The following is a 21,973-nucleotide window of genomic DNA, read 5'->3' as shown; positions in this document are numbered from 1 at the left end:
AGTATACTGTATGTATCTGTTTTGTTCTCTTATTACATTGCTAATTGATAAATGTCCACTAGATGGGGATATTGTTCTAGATATGAAAGTAGGAAGGTGAAGAGGAAGAGGTTGTTGTGCTTATGGAGAATGAAAAGTAAAGAGACCTGTTCGCTACTCGGTGTGCTCTCATTTATTTTGATGTGATTACACTACAAATTGGCGACGAGGTTCAGTTCATCTTCCTCCTCAGACTTACAATGTCCTGGTGGGCCTGTAGTTCCATTTGGGATGTGGACTAGGGCTGCACGATATGAGGAAAAGCTGCGATGTGCGATAAGATTGTTTAATATTGCGATGACGATATGACTTGCGATAAATATTCAAATGTGAATGTTAGCTATGTTGTTCCCATGTCTTAGTGCTTTAATAGGTTCGTTGCGTGATAGGTCAAACGTTTATTACCTGCCTGGTTCAGATTACACGATTTTAGCGCGATTTTGGCACGATCCGTTTGACGTATGGGTGTCATGGGGATTCGTAAACGAAAACGGGCGTTGGGACGCAAGATTCGATCGTTTCATCTCGTATAGTGTGTCATAGTGGGCGACAACCTACGTCGCGTCTGCGATGCTTCACGACATCACGACAGAAAGACTAGCATGTTTAATTTTTTAACGGTCCTCCATGACGGGTTGAGTATGTGAGCAAGAGTGAGTGAGCGAGCGCGAGCAACAGTGTGTGTGTGTGTGTGCGCGAGTGAGTGAGCGAGCGCGTGTGAGTGTGTGTGTGCGCGAGTGTGTGTATGTTTGCGAATGAATGTGTGAGTGTGACGGCACGCGATGACTGGTCGGAAAGCAACGTGTAGTCTGACATGTTTCTTGTCCACAACACAACAAGATTTTAGGAGTCAAAAACGTGTAATCTGACTCCGTGACTATCATAACAGTCACAAAAATCTTGTAATCTGAACCAGGCATTATTCATCGTGTCAGGCTGTCTGTTGCGATGTGTTCATCGCGCGAGTTCATATCGCGATGACGATGAAAAGTCGATGTATCGTTCAGCCCTAATGTGGACGCAAATGTTTGAGAACTACTTGTCGGCGATTCACGCTGAGGGAGATGACTGGCCTGATACTCGTAAGCGTGCTACACTGCTTCACTGCCTGGGCACTGAAGCACAGAGAATTTTCTACACTCTTCCTAATACCGGTACGACCTATCCATCTGCTCTTACGGCTGTCAGAACGCATTTTGTACCGAAAGTTAATGTCATTGGTGAGCGACATAAATTTCGTCAAAGGGAGCAAAGGCATGACGAAAATATACTTCAGTATGTGGTCGCGCTTCGTGATATGGTGTCATTATGTGCATTTGGTGACAAAGAAGATGAAATGCTAAGAGATCAAATTGTGGAGAAAGTGCACAGCAGTCAAATTCGTGAACACTTACTACTTGAAGCGGATTTGACGTTAGACAGAGCAGTACAAGTGGAAAATGCCATGGCTAATGCGAATGAATTTTCAAAACCTGCCGACTTACCAGTTCAACGGCTATATGTCAGAAAAAAAGAAACGACTATTGACCGGTAAGATCCTCAGAGAAGAAGAACTATAATTATAGAAGAATGGAAAGAGTGTGTGAGTGAAGGTGGTTGTGAATGTGCGTAGATGTGTGCTAGTTACAGGATCAGAGAACGACACCGTTCCTCCGTCATAGTCCAGATTCACCCTCACACGATCAAGCTTCTGTTTAACATGAAAACTAGAACCTAAAAGCTCTCCGTCCTCTTCATCATCATCTTCGTCCTGATCATACTCCACACTCCAGACATCAGTGTCGAAGAAAACACATCCCTTCCTCTGGTTTGATGCTGTAGTTACTCCAAGAGTCCAGTCTGAACTCAGTTTAACCTCCACATCCCAGCAGTGTGTTCCTGAGTTAAAACCCTCTGAACCCAGAACACAGTAATAACTGTCAAATCTCTCTGGATTATCAGGAACAGGTTGTTTGTTCTCGCTGTTTCTCACACTGGTCAGATCATCAGACAGGACGAGACGTGAATCTGCAGTGTTTGGATCCAGAATCACAGGAGCTGATGAGACACAATCAACAGATGCTTTTATTCTGATCTTCATATAATGATCAAGAGTGAACCCAACACAGATTATTATGAATTATGACACTCGTCCTGTTGATCAAACACATTTTCCTCTGATCACTGTCAGTGCTGTTATTAGTTTCACACTCGTTTTTATCATCAGCGTTTAACGGCATCAACTACAAACATTAAATATGAGATTCAGACATTTGTGTCCATCAAGAGAAACTGATTCTTTGGGAAAGTTAAATAACAATAAATCAATGAGATCTGTTGAGATTTCTGCTGTAGATGAAGAACTGTAAGTGTGTGTCTGATCTTCAGCATCTGATCATCTTCATTTTATTGGCTCTTATAGTCTGTGTTTTGTTTTAAATTAGTTTATTATGACTGTCTGTTGTGTTTGACTTACAATAATGAATCAACCTTCAACACTTCCTAGCCACGCCCTAGCAACCATTGTCGAGCACCCTAGCAACCCAAATCCAAAGAGGGACATCTTCTAATCTGAATGTCATAGAGGAGTTGCGGTTGGTTTATATCATTCATACTGGCAAGCAGCCTTTGAAGTAACATCATTGGCAGCTGCCAAGCCACTCCCTAGCAACTAAACAGAGCACCCTAGCAACTGTTCAGCAAGACCTATGACTCTGCACCAGAACATCGTAGAGACATTGTGGTTGGCTACTTTGACTAATGCTAGCAAACAGGACATCCATCATGCTACACATGCTAGCAGAATAGCTACATGCTAAAAGTGATTAGCTAAGTGTTAAATCTTGTCAACAATGCTAACTAAAATGCAGTATCAGCATGCTAATCATGTTAGCACCATGTCCACAACATGTTAATCATGCAAGCATCATGTTAATCATATTAGCATCTTGCTAAAACATGCAATAAACATGGTGATTGTGTTAGCATCATGCTAGAAGCATGATAATCTTATTAGCATTTCGTTAAAAGGATGTTTGCAAAATGTTAAACATGTTAGCATCGTGCTAAGAACATGCTAATCATGTTAACAACATGATAAATGTGTTAACATCATGTTAACAAACTGCTAATTGTGTTACCATCATGTTAGCATCTACATTTTCTTCAGGAAATGTAAATTCTAGTTATTATTGTAATTATTCTGAGACTAATTTTTTTAAAGCTGCCGTCGGCAAGATTTTTTTGATCATATTCACTGAAACCGACACTTTTCTCCGACAGAACAACATAAATCAGCCAGTTTTAGAGAAAACCCCGCGCTTCTATCTCCACCTGGAGCCTGTTATTTGTTTTGCAAAAATCCACCGCTCCCGGTTCCCTTTCGAGGGAACTCGCACTGCGTCGTTGAAAACGACTCTTTGGGGACGCTCCCTTAGCGTGCGCCTCTGAAGTATGAATGAAACTAATCCAATCCTGATTGGTGTTGCGTCATGACGTAACATGTGACGGCATAACCGGATGCATAAAAGTGACGCTGGCACACACACACATTAGCTTTCGCTCTTCAGCAAGCGCTCTCTGTGAAACTGTCTGTCTTATTTGATGTTGTTTGTCAGTGAAATCCTCTATATTATGGCGAGTGAAAGATACACTAAGTGTGTGCACCCCTGCCCTATATTTCTCACGGGTGGAGACACGCATCAGTTGTGTGTACACTGTTAGGCGCGCAGCATGCACAGGCAGTTCTCGAGGGGGCTGCCTGTGAACACTGTGAAAGTACTAGTGCTGCGCTCCCACTTGGCTCGCGATCCCCGCGGTTCGGGTCCCGCGTCCGTTGTGGCGGCGCGGTGGCTTGGATCGTGGGGATCGCAGAAGGATCTCGCGGATGAGAACGAGACTGCCGAGGCACTTTCATGTTCATCATCCGCAGATTCTATAACGCTCGCTCACGACGCAGAAGCCCGCGATGTGGCTTCTTCTGCCCGTGACGAGTGCCCGATGCTCGAGCTATCTGCTTCTGAGGAAGTGGATGTGCTCAGCATCGGGGACGAGGAACATGAGTCACACTCGCCGGTGTTGTTGTAACCCAAAATAAAAAAATAAAAAGTTGTCCCACTACATTGCAATACAGAATCTATAGCTCGGATCTCGCGTTTGTCGAGGCAGCGCGTAGATGACGGCTACTCTGCAATAAAGATTCTGTGTGGGTGCGAGGCATGCACTGTCAGCTCCTGAGGGTGCTGGCTGTGGTTTTTAAGAAATATCTCGACGCACACAGCCGTGCGTTTCGGGTGTTTCAGCCTCGAGCCCGTTGACTTTCTTTTCGAAGAGATGAAAGCCAAATATATTGTGAACGACTCGAATCTCGCGTTTGTTGAGGCAGCGCTTAGATTACGAGTCTGCAATAAAAGGGACACACGCGATCTGTGAAATAATACTGTTTGGGTGCGAGGCATTCACAATCAGCTCCTGAGGGTGCTGGCAGTGTTCATTGAGAAATATATCGGCGCGAGTGCAATCCGTGCGCTGTCGGATGTTTCAACCTCGCACCTGATGACTTTCTTCTCGAGGGATGAAAGCCAAATATATTGTAACGGCTCGAATCTCGCGTTTGCCGAGGCAGCGTGTAGATTACGAGACCGTATAAATAAATATTAAAACAGTATTGTCTGGTGATTATGGCTGCATTCAATTCTATGAATTAATATGATGGAATTGAAATGATGGAATATATTATCTGACTTTAAGAAGTTAGATATTTTAATTCAACCTACCATCCAGACCGTGTTTCACTTATCGAGTATTTTTGGCTGCATTTAATTCTGAAGAATTAAAATGATGAGCAGCGAACGTCAAAAATCGTTTAAGATTTTTCCCTGCCGGTCCTCCGCTTCAGGGTATCGAAAACGAGACGAAGATGGCTGTCCCCCCCCCCGTGGAGGTATGAGCGAGAATCGCTCCTCCGCGGAGCCCTCAGGAAATCGATGTTTGTATCCAGCTTCAAGTGCGCTTTGGGACACATCGGTTTTCAGCGAATGCACGCTGTAAAAGGCGCCCAAAAGGCTTGCGGCCAGTGTTCGCGTTCGCCCATCGGAACTGTTTTCGATTTATTCCCTGCCGGTCCTCCGCTTCAGGGTGTCGAGAACGAAACCCAAAGAGTCTCCCCTCTGGGGGAGCCCTCAGGAAATCGATATCTGTATCCCGCCGTAAAGTGCGCTTCGGGCCACAATGATTTCCAGCGAACGCACACCGTGGCGTTCACCCCAAAAGCTTGCAATAGGGCACCGTCTATGGTCACAAAATCTTTCTCGACTTTTTCCTGCCGGTCCTCCGCTTCAAGAGGTCGAGAATAGTGCTCGAAAAACACCCGAGGTCAGTCTCGAGGGGCTGGTTCCCTTAGTAGATTTTGTAGAAGAATGGCAACGCCTTCCGAATATATCTATATGGGTCCTGAATATTATAAAATATGGGTAAAGACTGTAGTTCGGTCACCGACCTCCCAAGTTTGCTGGGGTGGTACTGACTGCAGTGGTTCCAGAACAGGCTCGGGTTATGGAACAAGAGGTACAGAACTCTACTGGTCAAAGGGGCCATATAAATTGTTCCCCTACCAGAGAAAGAGTCCGGGTTTTACAGCCGGTACTTTATAGTTCCAAAGGAGGATGGCGGGCTGAGGCCGATTTTAGATTTGAGGCAGTTGAATCGTTCTCTGAGGAGATTCAGGTTCAAGATGCTCACTGTTCCCATCATCGTGAATCAAATCAGATCCGAGGATTGGTTTGTCACGATAGATCTAAAAGACGCCTATTTTTATGTCTTCATCCTTCCATGTCACAGGAGGTTCCTGAGGTTTGCTTTCGGGGGCGAAGCGTACCAATATCGGGTTCTTCCGTGCGGCCTAGCACTCTCTCCCCGCACGTTCACTAAGTGTATGGATGCAGCTCTGGCTCCACTGAGGCTTCAGGGCATCCGTATTCTGAATTATATCGATGACTGGCTCATATTGGCCCAGTCTCGAGAAATGGCAATTCGGCATCGAGATGTCGTTCTTGGCCACATTCAGAAATTGGGGTTGAGACTCAACACTAGGAAAAGTGTGTTAGAACCAGCTCAGAAATCTACTTTTCTGGGCATAGTATGGAATTCGGTTACGATGCAGGCACATATGTCTCCCGCACGTATCGAAATCCATCCTGACCATGGTGTCAGGGATAAAGCTAGGCCAGGCCATCACTGTAAAGCAATTTCAAAGACTGCTGGGCCTCATGGCAGCGGCATCCAACATAATTCCTTTGGGCCTTCTTCACATGAGGCCCCTTCAGTGGTGGCTCAAAGCCAAGGGGTTTTTCCCCCAAGGGGAATCCGTTCCGTATAATAAAGGTTACGCGCAGATGCCTTCGTTCCTTATTAATATGGAAGAAATCTTGGTTCTTGTCCCAAGGGCCAGTATTAGGGGCGTCATGTCGCCGGAAAACCATTTCAACAGACGCTTCCCTCACTGGCTGGGGCGCGGTTATCGGCGCTTTGCCAGGGGTCTGTGGCAGGACCTTCATCATTCTTGGCATATAAATTGCCTAGAAATGTTGGCTGTGTTCAGGGCTCTGAGGAGTTTCCTCCCAGACATCAAAGGTTACCACGTCTTGATACGTTCGGACAATACATCAGTGGTAGCGTATCTGAACCGACAAGGGGGACTCAGATCGCGCCCTCTATCCAGATTGGCGCATCAGATTATTTTATGGTCCCAAGGGAAAATATTATCTATAAGAGCAATATATGTCCCGGGGGTTCAGAATCAGGGAGCAGACATCCTGTCGAGGCAGGGGCTGAGGCCCGGGGAATAGAGACTCCATCCAGAGGTGGTGGAGCTGATATGGCAGAGGTTTGGACCAATGGAAGTGGATCTGTTGCGTCTCAAGGGACGTCCCACTGTCCACTTTGGTTCTCCCTCACTCATCCAGCCCCGTTGGGGTTGGATGCCATGGTACAGGCCTGGCCGAGGCTTCGCCTGTACGCTTTTCCCCCGATCGCTCTGCTCCCGGGAGTCCTGGAGAGGGTCCGTCAGTAGGGCATCAGTCTTCTTCTGGTAGCCCCGTTTTGGCCGGCCCGAGTATGGTTTTCGGATTTAATTTCACTCCTGATAGCTCCGCCATGGCAGATTCCTCTGAGGAGGGATCTGTTATCTCAGGCGGAGGGTACTATATTCCATCCTCGCCCAGAGCTGTGGAAATTGTGGGTCTGGCCTCTGAGGGGGCTCAGTACCTAAATGCTGTTCTATCATTTGGGGTGCACGGAACCATACTTATCTCTGGGGTTCCGTCTACTAGGAGATTATATGGCCTTAAGTGGAATGTTCTTTCACTTGGTATAGAGAACATGAGTTAGGCCCAGTTAACTGCCCAGTGGCTTCAGTTCTGGATTTTCTTCAAGATCGTTCTCTGCGAATCTCTCCCCGTCCACATGGATGGTGCACATGGATGCCATTGCGGCGTTCCATGCACCACTGAATATTGGGCCTTTGGGGAGGCACCATCTGGTCATACTATTTCTCCTTGGTACATAGAGGATGAGACTGACAGTCAGGTCCAGGGTTCCTTCCTGGTACCTGGCGGTGGTTCTCGAAGGGCTATCCCTGGCTCCCTTCGAATCCCTTCAGTCGGCTTTGCCTAGGACCTCACGTTCTAGATAGCCTTTCTCTTAGCTACTTCTTATAAAGAGACTGGGAGACCTCCAAGCCCTGGCATTAACGCCAGCTTGCTTGGGGTTTGCCCCGGCGGAGTTAAGGCCATCCTGCATCCGAGACCCAGCTATGTGCCTTAAGTGCAATTTAATATGGCTAGGTCCATGGTCCTGCAAGCATTTCATCCTCCACCACATGTGTCGGCAGAAGAGGAGAGGTTCCTTGCTCTGCCAGTCAGAGTTCCGAGTATTACCTTGAGAGGTCCTCTTCTTGGAGGAGGTCGGACTTACTGTAGTGTGTTTCGGGTCACCTAATGAGGGGCTCCCGGCTAAACAAACCATAAGTAGGCCTACAAGGTGCGCAATTTGCTTTCACCTTTGGCTGTAAGGGCTCATTCTACTAGAGGCATGGTGTCCTCTAGAGCCCTCCTCTTGGGAGTGCCCCTCCAGGAGATCTGTGAGGCAAGCCGGTTGGGCTACCCCACACACTTTTATCAGGTTTTATAGTCTGCACCTCCCTAGTACGCCTGGCGCACATGTGCTCTCGTCCTAGATGGGTGCCTGAGTTCAGTTTCACTCTAGGGCAGGCCTTTTCTCGGTGCGTGGCCTAGTGGGCATTCGTTCCCCAAAGAGTCGTTTTCAACGACGCAGTGCGAGTTCCCTCGAAAGGGAACATCTCGGGTTATGACTATAACCCTTGTTCCCTGAGATGGGAACGAGACACTGCGTCGTCCTGCCACGCCCCTCAATGCCTGAGAGCGGCTTGCTTCATCGCGAGGCTAATGTGTGTGTGTGCCAGCGTCACTTTTATGCATCCGGTTATGCTGTCACATGTTACGTCATGACGCAACACCTATCAGGATTGGATTAGTTTCATTCATACTTCAGAGGCGCACGCTAAGGGAGCGTCCCCAAAGAGTCGTTTTCAACAACGCAGTGTCTCGTTCCCATCTCAGGGAACAAGGGTTATAGTCATAACCCGAGACGTTCTTCTGGTCCAATCAGAGCAGGGCTGTGTGAGATCTGTCAATCACAGTTCGTGCACACGCCACAGATAACCCCTCTCCCGCGCACGTTACAATATCACATGCACACGCCTTCACAGTTCACAGCTGTGTTGGATTGGACGAAGTGTGATGGCGGAGAGAAAATCTACTAACAAGCTTCCAATTCCTCGGTTAACAAAGAGAGCTAGGAGGTTCAAAACAACCAAGGAAAAGAAAATGATGCTTCGATGCTGAAGAGATGGTGCGTTCACAGAAGATCTGGTGCACATGCACTGACGAGCACAAACTCGATGGGAGGGTGATCGCTGGTGGTGGGGGAGGGGCATGAGAGTTGTAAACATTCAAAATTTTGGCTAAGTCGACTCAATCTGCCAGACTTGCCGACTGCAGCTTTAATTGTAACCTCCTAACAAACACCAAACTCATCTATCTATCTATCTATCTATCTATCTATCTATCTATCTATCTATCTCTGTCATGAAGAGCCTCTAACTCTCCACCCATCCATCATGTCCAGCTCAGATCTCCTGCTGTCAGACTCACTGTTTTGGACGATGTCCTGCATCTTCTTCCAGACTCTGAACGGCAGGTTGCCCAAGTATCGTGGCACATGAATCAAAGCTCCAGAAGCCATCTGTGGATCCGGCTGTGAGCTCTGGACTCTGGAAGAACATTCAGGAGTCAGAACTGCAGTGGCTTTGGATCAGAACCAGAGAGACCAGAGACAGGAGCAGATCACTCACCTTTCCATTGAGACTGGAAACTCCTGCAGAACAAACACACCATTTATCATCAAGAACTCAATCAATCATCAATCAATCAACCAATGATCTGAAATCAGACCTTCAGAAAGCAGACGTCATTGGCTTTCATCATCTCCTCCATGTCTTTGATTGTGTGTGAAAGAGCTGAGATGTGTGTGTTCATCTCCTCCAGCTTCTCCTTCATCCTCTGCTTCTTCTGCTCCTCTTCCTCCCTCAGTGCAGTGACTGTAGCTTCTTCTTCATCTCTGAGAAACTGATGAAGCTTCTCAAACTGCTGTTTAATCTGACGCTCTGTGTGCTCAGCTTGAGACTGAAATAAAAGCACATTCACTTCAATCATCTCAATCGACACACATCATTAATATCCAAGATAAACTCGGATACCCGACATAAAACGGATCCAGAAGCAGATTGCTGCTAGTCATTTACATAAATAATAAACTGGAATCCATTATATCAAATCATAACTGTATATAGTGATCCAACAGCTGTAATGAAAATTACTCTTGTTTCTGTTTCCTCACCTTGATGTGTTGAACTGTTTTCTCAAACTCTGCTTTCAGTTTTACATTGTGTTTAAGTTTCTCCTGTAAGGACTTCAGTGCTGTATTGAGCTCTTCCTAGAATTGAACAAAAATACATAAAACACCAGATTACAGTGAAGAGAAGACAATACGATTATGATCATATAATGCAGTGAAAAAGTATTTGCCCCCATCCTGATTTCTTCTGTTTTTGTGTACATCTCATACTAAATTGATTCAGAAATTGCAACACAAAGTACAGTTTTTAAATGACAATGTTATTTATTGAAACATCCAATACCAACTGGGACGGCGAGAAAATGTATTTGCCTCCGTAGTAACTAATTCCTCAGATCTATGAAACTGCATTTATAATGTAGTCCAGCTGGACTAAACACAACCAGTCCTGATCACTGCAGTCCTGGGGCCTGTACCATGAAGGTAGCTGAACAAACTCGGGGTTACAGGATTAGTTTTGAGTTGACAAAACCAAACCGATGCAATCAGGCTTTATTGGTACCATGATGCAGCTCATCGACTTTCTCTGTCAACTCAGGCTTTGATCCTCAAGCTATGATTACTCCACGCGCGCGTGCACATAAAAGAGTGACGTCGACACTGAACAACCAATCGCGGGTAGAGCGAGAGCGATATATTTTTCCGCGGAGGAGCAAGAGATAATCATTCATAAGTACGATGAATTTAAATATGTATTTCAAGCTTGAAACAATACGGTCTCTGCGGCCAAAGCAAGAGAAGACTGTTGGAGAAAGATTGCTGATTGTTAATGCGCAAGTTAAACAAATACGTTCTATATATATGTAAAATTATGCATATATGTATGTGTAGCCTATGTGTAATATAGCCTATAGCCTATTTCTATAATCTATATAAAAAATGTGCATGTATGTACTAAGAAAGATTAATATTCATTGATTTTTAGATGCAACCCCAACTCCAAATGTTCTTGGCAGCAGATAAAGACAAAATATAAAAATATAATTCAAAGTGGTGAGTATTTACCACAACCTTTTATTACTTTTGTGAACATTTTATCACAAACACTTGTTTGCAGCAAACAGAAATAAAGAGTTAAATTCAGAAAACCAGAATACACTGGCGGAGGAGTTGGCTCTGAGTAGGCAATAAGGGACGGACGATTAGATTACAGGTGCTGTACAGTCTGACCCTGGTGCTGGCTCCTCTAAGCAAGTAACACTGGGTACGTGTGCAATACATTACTACTTTTTTAAGTTTTAAATATGGCTGACTGTATGTTCTGCAGTAGAGGGAAATACAGTGTCCCTGTTGAAGCCAGCACACACACACACAGTCTCCCACACAGAGGTCAGTATGCAGCAGACAGAACACCAAACATAACCTGCTTTACAACAGTTATGCTTTACATTGGCCTATTTTTATTTATTAGGGTGGAGGAAATGATGACACTCTGTCTGTGTGTTCTCAGACAGTTGCTGATGTGAATGCACTGGGCTTTTTATTATGGCAAACATTTGAATGTGTGGCATAAAAAAGGGACTGGCCCTTACACATCTCTTTTATTGTAGGATTTTTCACAACCTGCCCCAGAAACTGAGGCCTCTACCTCAATGGGCTTCAGAAGAAATGTGTAAGGATTTAAAACCCTTGACATAAATTACAGTCAGTCCTGTGTTTGTAGGAAGTCAAGGAACTTTTTGTGATTTTGAATGATCATGTTTGTGGTGGAATTATGTTTCAGGTGGAAACAGACTCAGTCAGGGCCCTTTACAAAAGGAGTCTTGAACTAGACTGCACACTAAAGGAGACTTGAACTAGACTGCACACTAAAGGAGTCTTGAACTAAACTGCACACTAAAGGAGACTTGAACTAGACTGCACACTAAAGGAGTCTTGAACTAGACTGCACACTAAAGGAGACTTGAACTAGACTGCACACTAAAGGAGACTTGAACTAGACTGCACACTAAAGGAGTCTTGAACTGGACTGCACACTAAAGGAGTCTTGAACTAGACTGCACACTAAAGGAGTCTTGAACTAGACTGCACACTAAAGGAGTCTTGAACTAGACTGCACACTAAAGGAGTCTTGAACTAGACTGCACACTAAAGGAGTCTTGAACTAGACTGCACACTAAAGGAGACTTGAACTAGACTGCACACTAAAGGAGTCTTGAACTGAACTGCACACTAAAGGAGTCTTGAACTAGACTGCACACTAAAGGAGTCTTGAACTGGACTGCACACTAAAGGAGTCTTGAACTGGACTGCACACTAAAGGAGTCTTGAACTGGACTGCACACTAAAGGAGTCTTGAACTGGACTGCACACTAAAGGAGTCTTGAACTGGACTGCACACTAAAGGAGTCTTGAACTAGACTGCACACTAAAGGAGTCTTGAACTAGACTGCACACTAAAGGAGTCTTGAACTAGACTGCACACTATGGAGTCTTGAACTAGACTGCACACTAAAGGAGTCTCGAACTAGACTGCACACTAAAGGAGTCTTGAACTAGACTGCACACTAAAGGAGTCTCGAACTAGACTGCACACTAAAGGAGTCTTGAACTAGACTGCACACTAAAGGAGACTCGAACTAGACTGCACACTAAAGGAGTCTTGAACTAGACTGCACACTAAAGGAGACTCGAACTAGACTGCACACTAAAGGAGTCTCGAACTAGACTGCACACTAAAGGAGTCTTGAACTAGACTGCACACTAAAGGAGACTCGAACTAGACTGCACACTAAAGGAGTCTTGAACTAGACTGCACACTAAAGGAGACTCGAACTAGACTGCACACTAAAGGAGTCTTGAACTAGACTGCACACTAAAGGAGACTTGAACTAGACTGCACACTAAAGGAGCTGACTCTGAGCTGAGGAGGCTCCAAACAAAATCAAACGGCTGGATAAAACTGATCTTAGTATGTATATAGTTATATAGTATATATAGTATAACTTATTTAACCAAGTGACACTTTAGTATGAATATTTATTAATGCAACTTTCTCTTGCTCTCTTTCTCCCTCCCATCCCACAAAACCAATAAAACAGTTTGAGACCTATCTGCAGTTTCAATGTGCTTTTATTAAGTGTAATATTGTATGGTGATTGCATCTACATCTGCACCAGCTGGGTGGTCAAGTGTGATCGGGTCAGTTTCATCGGAGGGAAGCTGGTTTTGTGGTGGTTCTCGCTCCTTTCTACTGGTGGCTATATTGTGCAGAATGGCACATGCAGCCACTATCTGTGATGCCCGCTCTGGTGACTCTTAAGGGCCGAACACAGTTGAAACGTGCCTTTAGGAGGCCAAAGGTCATCTCTATCTTCACTCTGGTTTTACTGAGGGCCACATTGAAACGGTGCTGTGGCCCTGTCTGAGGGTCATGATGGTTATTGTGTAGGTTTTTCTAGCTCAGTTCAAATTAACAGTGTTTTGTACTGTACCAAATTTAACTTGCTTTCCTCAAAGTGCTGACACAACACAGACTCATGGAAAATTCGTGAGACAAGCACTGGAGCCAGGCCATTTGGCATCCAAACTTGATCATATGTTCATGACCACAAGTCGTCTGCAGATTAAATGTTTAGTAGATCATTGTTATATCTGTTAAAGTTACTATTAATTTAAAGATTCATCTCACAGAAAATAATCATCTCACATATTCACATCATCTCTGCCTGAACATTATGGCTGTGATAGGACTTCCTATTAACATAATCTGCCTCATGTTCCCTAGAACAGTGGAGATTGGAGCAATAGATGTTGCATGTTGCAATGACTTGGGAATCCTATCATAAGATTAACAGAAGAATAATAAAAAAGATTCAAAATAATTCTTAACATGTATTATATTGTATAGTACATTTGTGAAATTTGCTTTTTGAAAAAAAAAAAAAAGTGTTCATGTGATGTCACCCTATCAATATATCTTACTGGCACTTTTATAAAAGCCCTCTTTTATGGACATGGTTGATAAATGTCCGGGGAACACTATTAATGAAACTATTCATGTACTCCTGCAGAGCGAGGACCACCTTGCGAATGGTTCGACAAACATATGTTTTCCCCTATAGCTTCTGTGTGTCACCCACCGTGCAAGTATGTACCACTTGCAAAAAAAAAAAAAAAAACGCAACGCAATACCATGTGGTACAGTAAGTGCATGAATTTGACGTGTTAAATTCTTTATGTGCGGCTCAAGAAGTTCGCAAAGATAAGATATTCCTTCCGCGGAAAATCTGTATCTTTCATACAAGTAACTATCAGTTAAGGCAAGGGGATTTTGTCTGGCTAAAAACTCTTTCTCTACGAAGTGCTCGTCAAACAATTCGCGCTGAGATGTCCACAGGATTTGGAAGAAAAGGTGAAGTCATTGCAACAGACACTTGGAATAAGTTACGTCACCTATATGTTTCTTTGCTCTCAGCTGATTGGTCAAACTTCAGTCTGAGATCTTGAATCCAGAACATAACCTGCCCCGGAGCAGGTTAGCCGTGCAGCGTAAGATACCATGGCAACGAACACCGATTAAAGCCGAGCTACTTTCATAGTACCTAAAACCCAGGGTTGACGGAAACTAAGCTGAAACATAGCTGGGGCGGCACTGTTGGGGCGGCAGAAACATAGCTACAAAATTAGAAAACAGTGGCTAAGCTTTACTTACAACACTGCTCCAGAAAAGTACAACCAAAATATTCGACTGTGTGCTGCGCATTTTCCAGAGGACTGTTTCCAGAACCTGCGAGAGTACAAGGGCTGCTGTGCAAAAAGCTGATTCTAGAAAGTGGATAATTCAATCTTTGCTAGTACAGTCTGGCACTTCTCACTCACAGACAGTTTGTAAGTACGTTTTCATATTTTGAGCAGTATAGAGTATGATCACAAATGCAGACATGGTTTTATGCTTACAAAGTGTTCTCCACCCGTAACGCGGTGCGACGTATAAAAAGACGGTTTAAGTCATTATAATCGGTAATTATGTCCCCAATGAAATAAAACTTTACCAATCTGATATGTTCTGGTCTGTGACAGGCTACCTTATACCGAGTTTCGGTTAATTTATGAGACAAGCTCCAGTTCACGCGCCGGTGCCTTTGTGTCGTGAATATCTATTTTCTGCTATATTTACTTCTTATTTATTAAATCCAATTGGTTGATGAAACATTGATTAAAATTAAGATACAATTTATACAAAACGAAATTAAATTTAAAGACAGGCTTTGTGCTTTCTGTTTGAGGTCTCTGTGAAAGTTTTAAAGCAGTCTTTTAGTGCCGCTTTCAGAGCGCTCACGTCTGTAACGGAGAACTGTCCCGTCCGTAAAAATATATATTTGTATTTTTTTGTGTGAAATAAATTTCTAAATAAATGCTACTTATAGTCCAGTGCGACTTATATATGTTTTTTTCAGTGTCGGCGTGGGTTATGCAGATGCTAGCTGTTGCCACCGCATCTCTGGAAGTGCTGATAAATTTATCCAGTGATCCCCGCAGTGACTTATGAAAGTCTTCCTTCTTTTTAATTTTTTTCCTTTTCTCAGAACCTGATTCGTGCTTGCAGCTGACATGTTGGCTTTCCCTTGCTTTAGCTTTCCCCCTAAAAAAAGGATGCATTACATAATTTGTTGGATTTTTTATTTTATTTTTTATGTGATCTTGACAGAGACATCTCATAGATACAAAATCATACATAACTAATGTATTATAACAAAAATTAAAAAATAAAAACAGCAGGATTGCGAGGCCCCCTAGTGGCGCGATGCCCTGTGCGGTTGCACAGTTCGCACAGTCTATGCGACGGCTCTGCCTACAGTCCTACTATTCTGACTGTCTTTTCCCCCTGAGACAAATAGGAGTTCGCATCCTGAATTACCTCAATGATTGGCTGCTTTTGGCCTAATCAAAGGCCTGATCGCACAAAGATCTTTGCTCCTCACAACGGCCGACCTTCGGCCTCTCTCGCTAAAGACACCCTTCTGCTGCTCTTGCATCGGTCAAGCGAGTTGGATGATCTGCAGGCTCTTTCAGTGGGCTCTTTCGAGTTTGGGCCTAATGACAGTAAAGTCCTCCTTAGACCAAGACAAGGCTGTGTGCCTAAGATGCTTTCCACGGCCTTTAGAGAACAGGTCATAAAGCTCTCTTCCGTTCTGCGCTAGTAGCGCAGCGCTCTTGGATTGCGTTCCCCATAAGTGTCAGCTACTTATGTAAGGCGAGTGAACAGTATCGAAAGGGAATGTTCCAGTTACTAACATAACCCTGGTTCCCTGAGATAACGGGAATGAGCATTGTCTAGTTTGTTGTGCTACTGTACACAAGTCGATGCTGTCGCTCATCAATAGAAAAATTCGGACGAAAATGGCTTTCGCTGTGACTTAAATAGGCAGTCGGTCCTGTCCGTTTTGGCGACTGAAAAGTAATTTGTCTGTGCAGGTGCTCTGACGTGAACCAATCAGGCTTCAGTATTCAGGGAAAAACTAAGTTTACTCAGTTACTGATGCAATGCTCATGATCTCAGTGAACTGAGGATACGTTAGTAATTGGAACAATCTGTGTTTATGACTTCTAATGGTTCTTTACATGTGAATCAAGAAACATTTGTCTTACCTTATATGATGAAACCACTTCACTGATGGGTCTGAATTTATGATTGTCATGTTGTTTTGAATCTCTGCACACGATACACACAGGCTGTTTGTCCTCCAGACAGAAGAGTTTGAGTTTCTCACTGTGTAAACTGCAGATCTCCTCAGACCCTGATGAACGCCTCTCATTTCTCTCCTTCAGGAACGACTCACACAAGTTTTTTAACACAAGATTAACTGGAGGATGATAGTTTGATCTACTCCTGCAGACAGGACACTCCTGAGATCCCTTGGTTCTCCAGTACTGTTGAAGACACTCTTTACAGAAACTGTGACTACATGATAAAATAACAGGAGCCTTGTAGATTTCACAGCACACAGGACAAGAAAGTTCTTCTTCAGAGACATTTAGTGAAGCCATTTTCACTGTTTGAGCTCCAGCAATCTAAACTTTACTTTCACTTTCTGAACGACTGTTTAAAAAATAAATCACCATGAGAATCACAAAGATCAGAAAACAAATTTGTTCAGAAAGAAACATCTCAAATTCTTATGTAAAGTTTTTCCCCTTTGTACTCCACTGATCGCTGATTCTTTATTGCTTTTGTCGAGACAAAGTCAGTATGGCAGGAAAGAGAAATAACAAGTCAGCCTCTTCCTGGTTAGTGTTGTAAGAGGGTGCATCTTCTGATCAAGGAGTGTTGAAACAAGTCAAAGAACAACATCAGGACTTCTTCATGTAAAATTAACTTGAATTGAAACGTTAAGATATAACGCTTTAAAGCCTTAGATAAAACACAAAAGAACAATGAAAATACTGAAAATATTAAAAATAAAAAATAAAAGATCTCAAAACCTTTGTCACAGAGTTTCTTCAGGGTCTGACATGATCCAATCTTTCTCAAAATGATTTCTTCTCATGCTGAAGTTTCAGTGATAAAGCAGTGTTATCTCCTCCTCTGTTCATCATGCTGATTGTCAGTGTTTGTAGAAACGAACAGATCAACAGATTAAAAGTCCTGAATAAACAGGAGAAACGGAGATGAGACAAAAGTTTGTCTCTCAGGAATCACTCATCAGCACCTTTGTTAACACTTTCTTGTCACTTTTGAAAAATATACTCACTTCATTAGCATAAAGACATTTCTTAACGAATAGAATTTCAATATACAGTGCGTGCAGAATTATTAGGCACGTTGATTTTCTGATCATATTTTTTTTCCAGGCACATTTTACCAATTCCAAACCACATTAATCGTAATAACTACTATTAATTTTGTATTTAAAGCAACAACATGGAACTTTTCCTCTGCGGTCGCCCTACAGGTTGGAAGCGGAATTGTCCATTACCGCTGTCGTAAAATGATTTACGGTTACTGTATATGAAGCATGCAGGTTTTTTTCATATGGGCAATGATAATATTATTAATCTTCCCCCTTTCATAATTTATACATGTTTAGTAGACTAAACATTTTAACTCAAACATTTGCGATTTGCATGTCGATTGCAATGCTCAAATCTGAACGAGAATGATAGCGATAGCATCCTAACCATCTAAAACTACCATGTTAGTGTTTACTAGCTACCAGATTGATAATTTGCTCATCTACTAGCTGATTCATGAAGATAAATAAATGGAGGACCAGATAGTTTCCGTAACGTAGCCAGGCAGACAACAGATTAGAAAAACTAAAGATAGTATGCAAGCAATTTACAGTTACTTACTAGTTCAACAGCATGACGGCCAAGTCAGCATCGGTCTGGTAACTCTCCTCCTCCATAAGCTAACGCCAGCGAGCAAACGCTCGACCAATATTGATCCTCGTCCTGCCTTTCAGTTTATCACTCTCCCTTTTCCTCTTCCGACTCTACTCCGACAAAACCTTGGACTTCTTACGTTTCGCTGCTGCTTCAGCCATGACGAAAACAGACGTACGAAAACAAACGCGCTGGTTGGCCACATTTGAGGAAGTGGTGGGCAAAGTGACGTATGCCGTAAAGCAGTCGAATTTTGTAGTTCTTTTTGAGCGCTGGTTACTACCCGCACCCCGAAGTTACATAGTGCCAGTAAAAACGATACAGACCCCTCAGGCTCTGGCAGACGTCTCATTCAACCTATTGTAAGTCGATGTACTATCACAAGGGTCTTGGAAATATATTATGAAGGTTGAAAAGTTACATGTTGTTACTTTAATAATTTAAAGAATTCATCTTCCCGAATACATTTTAATAAGTTTTGGGAGTTTATTTTTAGTCCATCTCCTACCCTGAAGTCTGTTTTGCAGAGATGGACTAAAAATGAACTCCCAATACTTACTGTCAGATTCTGGAAGATGAATTCTTCAAACAGTGGTAGAAGAGGATCTGGTGCTGGTCCTTCAAGAGTCTCTCAATCTGTCAGTCTATAAAGCCTATAAAAAAACAGTCTTCATGTATTTTACTACACTTCAGCTTGTGATTCTTATTAAGTGGGGGTCATTTTTTAGGATTCTTTACCTAACCTAAGTCTCTGAGATCCTGACACCTTGCTCTTCTGGAGACTCCAGGTAGGTTGCAGTTCTGGAAAATGGTGACACTGGAGACTAAAGGGTTCCTGATGGTTTCACACTTAATTCTTCACCTTAATTCTTCATTCTTTTGCTGTTAACATGTGTCTTTTCTTCTCCACCTGTATTTGTCTAACCCTGCTGACCCAATGAGTATTTCACTGTCCAATGGTCATACCTTAACTGCAATCTCTAGTATTGCATCAGTATTGCATTCTTCTCATGGGGATTTAATAATTTTTTACTTTTAAGTCTGAATTAAATCTCTTTTTTGGCTTATTTTATCTGTAAAAGTAAACTTGCCTAATAATTATGCACACCTGAATATAAGGCTTTTTTTATTTCCAGCCTTCATGAACAATTATACTGTATAGGCTATCACTTATAAATTATTAAATAAAACATTTATAATAGTTATTACGATTAATGTGGTTTGGAATTGGTAAAATGTGCCTGGAAAAAAAATATGATCAGAAAATCAACATGCCTAATAATTCTGCATGCACTGTATATAAAAGCACTGTATATAAAATCTTTATAAAGAAAATGTACCAATTATTCCTGTTACAAATAAAATGAGTATTAATATGTTCGAGTTTGTGACTTAATTTTTACGAGTTTGTGACAGTAACAAATTTGATTTTATGATTCAAATACATGTTCGCATGACAGCCTACTGCCTTCCCAAGTGAGATACATATTGCATGAGAGCGTCCCTGATAAGCACAGCTTGTGCAGAAGGTCGGTCATTGCATTGCAAGCAACACGGTTGTCTCTCGCCTTCGACTCGGGAGTCTTCACAAGGTTGTATGAATCGTTGCTTCTCCATCTCACAGATGTTATGGAGTACACAACATGCTGCCACAACTGTAGGCATGAAAGAGTGGTGAATGTCTGACCGTTTTGCCAGGATGCGCCATCTTCCTTTCAGGTGTCCGAATGTGTGCTCCACCTTAACTCTCGATCCACAGTTGAATGCTCCCTGTTCTTCTGACAAATTGGGTCCAGAGTAAGCTTTTATGAGCCAAGGCAGTAGAGGATAGGCTGGGTCTCCTGCCACTAGCAGAGGCACCTGGACTCCCTCCACAACAGTTGTAGCCTGGGGGAGTCTCTCAGGGTGTCTGAGTAATACAAATACAGCAGAGCTCATTTACTGTGCAGGGCAAAAGATTTGACACACCTCACGTATCTTCATTATTTAAACAATGTTTTATTAAATTGCAAATATTTCAAATTCTTTCCCATAATAATTGTACATAATTTAATACCCCCAATACATTTTTTTTTGTATAAATGAATGTGGTTCAGTGATGTTAAATAATATTTTTGACTAAAGAAACCTGTTAATATACACTCACCTAAAGGATTATTAGGAACACCTGTTCAATTTCTCATTAATGCAATTATCTAATCAACCAATCACATGGCAGTTGCTTCAATGCATTTAGGGTTGTGGTCCTGGTTAAGACAATCTCCTGAACTCCAAACTGAATGTCAGAATGGGAAAGAAAGGTGATTTAAGCAATTTTGAGTGTGGCATGGTTGTTGGTGCCAGACGGGCCGGTCTGAGTATTTCACAATCTGCTCAGTTACTGGGATTTTCACGCACAACCATTTCTAGGGTTTACAAAGAATGGTGTGAAAAGGGAAAAACATCCAGTATGCGGCAGTCCTGTGGGCGAAAATGCCTTGTTGATGCTAGAGGTCAGAGGAGAATGGGCCGACTGATTCAAGCTGATAGAAGAGCAACTTTGACTGAAATAACCACTCGTTACAACCGAGGTATGCAGCAAAGCATTTGTGAAGCCACAACACGCACAACCTTGAGGCGGATGGGCTACAACAGCAGAAGACCCCACCGGGTACCACTCATCTCCACTACAAATAGGAAAAAGAGGCTACAATTTGCACAAGCTCACCAAAATTGTACAGTTGAAGACTGGAAAAATGTTGCCTGGTCTGATTAGTCTCGATTTCTGTTGAGACATTCAGATGGTAGAGTCAGAATTTGGCGTAAACAGAATGAGAACATGGATCCATCATGCCTTGTTACCACTGTGCAGGCTGGTGGTGGTGGTGTAAGGGTGTGGGGGATGTTTTCCTGGCACACTTTAGGCCCCTTAGTGCCAATTGGGCATCGTTTAAATGCCACGGCCTACCAGAGCATTGTTTCTGACCATGTCCATCCCTTTATGGACATGGTCAGAAACCATGGGCCACATCATCAGCAGGCATGGAGTTGCTTTTCACTGCTATGCCGATGATACTCAGCTCTATGTCAGGTTGGACCCCACATCCCCCACATCATCACTCCCCACTCTAACTGCCTGCCTGGAGGAGACAAAGGCATGGATGACTGACAACTTCCTTCAGCTAAACAGCTCCAAAACTGAAGGTCTCCTCATTGGGACCCCACACCAACTCCGATCCTCCCCTCTGACCGTTTACTCATTTGCTGGCCATGACATTTCTCTCACATCCTCTATAACAAACCTGGGGGTTCGATTTGACCCCCACCTATCATTTAATACCCACATCCAATTTATCTGTAAGACTGCATTCTTTCACCTCCGGAACATCTCTAAACTCCGCCCCTCCCTCTCCCTTTCCGATGCAGAGAAGCTGGTTCATGCCTTTGTCTCCTCCAGGCTCGACTACTGCAATGCACTCCTCATCGGGATCCCTGGCAGGAGCCTGCAGAGACTGCAGTACATTCAGAACTGCGCTGCCAGGGTCCTGATGAGGGTGCGTAAATCTGAGCACATCACACCAACCCTCCATAAACTTCACTGGCTTCCTGTTAGGTTCAGGATTGAGTATAAGATCTGTCTCCTGACCTATCAGTG

The 21,973-nt window shown here is 43.3% G+C and overlaps 1 protein-coding gene across 1 annotated transcript; it reads right to left on the bottom strand.

Moving 5' to 3' along the window:
* Positions 1-1,534: 1,534 nt before the first annotated feature.
* On the bottom strand, positions 1,535-17,004 carry LOC307173972 (nuclear factor 7, brain-like; the record flags this gene model as incomplete). The annotated part of the gene is made up of 6 exons (XM_079897575.1): positions 16,603-17,004; positions 9,994-10,089; positions 9,549-9,779; positions 9,449-9,471; positions 9,249-9,367; positions 1,535-2,076 (listed from the first exon to the last, which is right to left on the bottom strand). Exons 1-6 carry the CDS (start codon positions 16,999-17,001, stop codon positions 1,535-1,537), a joined length of 1,410 nt encoding a protein of 469 aa, XP_079753701.1. The 5' UTR covers positions 17,002-17,004.
* Positions 17,005-21,973: the final 4,969 nt, after the last annotated feature.

The sequence above is a fragment of the Squalius cephalus genome, assembly GCF_949319135.1.
Source record: "Squalius cephalus genome assembly, chromosome: 16".
Taxonomy (NCBI): domain Eukaryota; kingdom Metazoa; phylum Chordata; class Actinopteri; order Cypriniformes; family Leuciscidae; genus Squalius; species Squalius cephalus.
The sequence above is the reverse complement of the archived record's forward strand: the minus strand, read 5'-3'. Positions and strand labels throughout refer to the sequence as shown.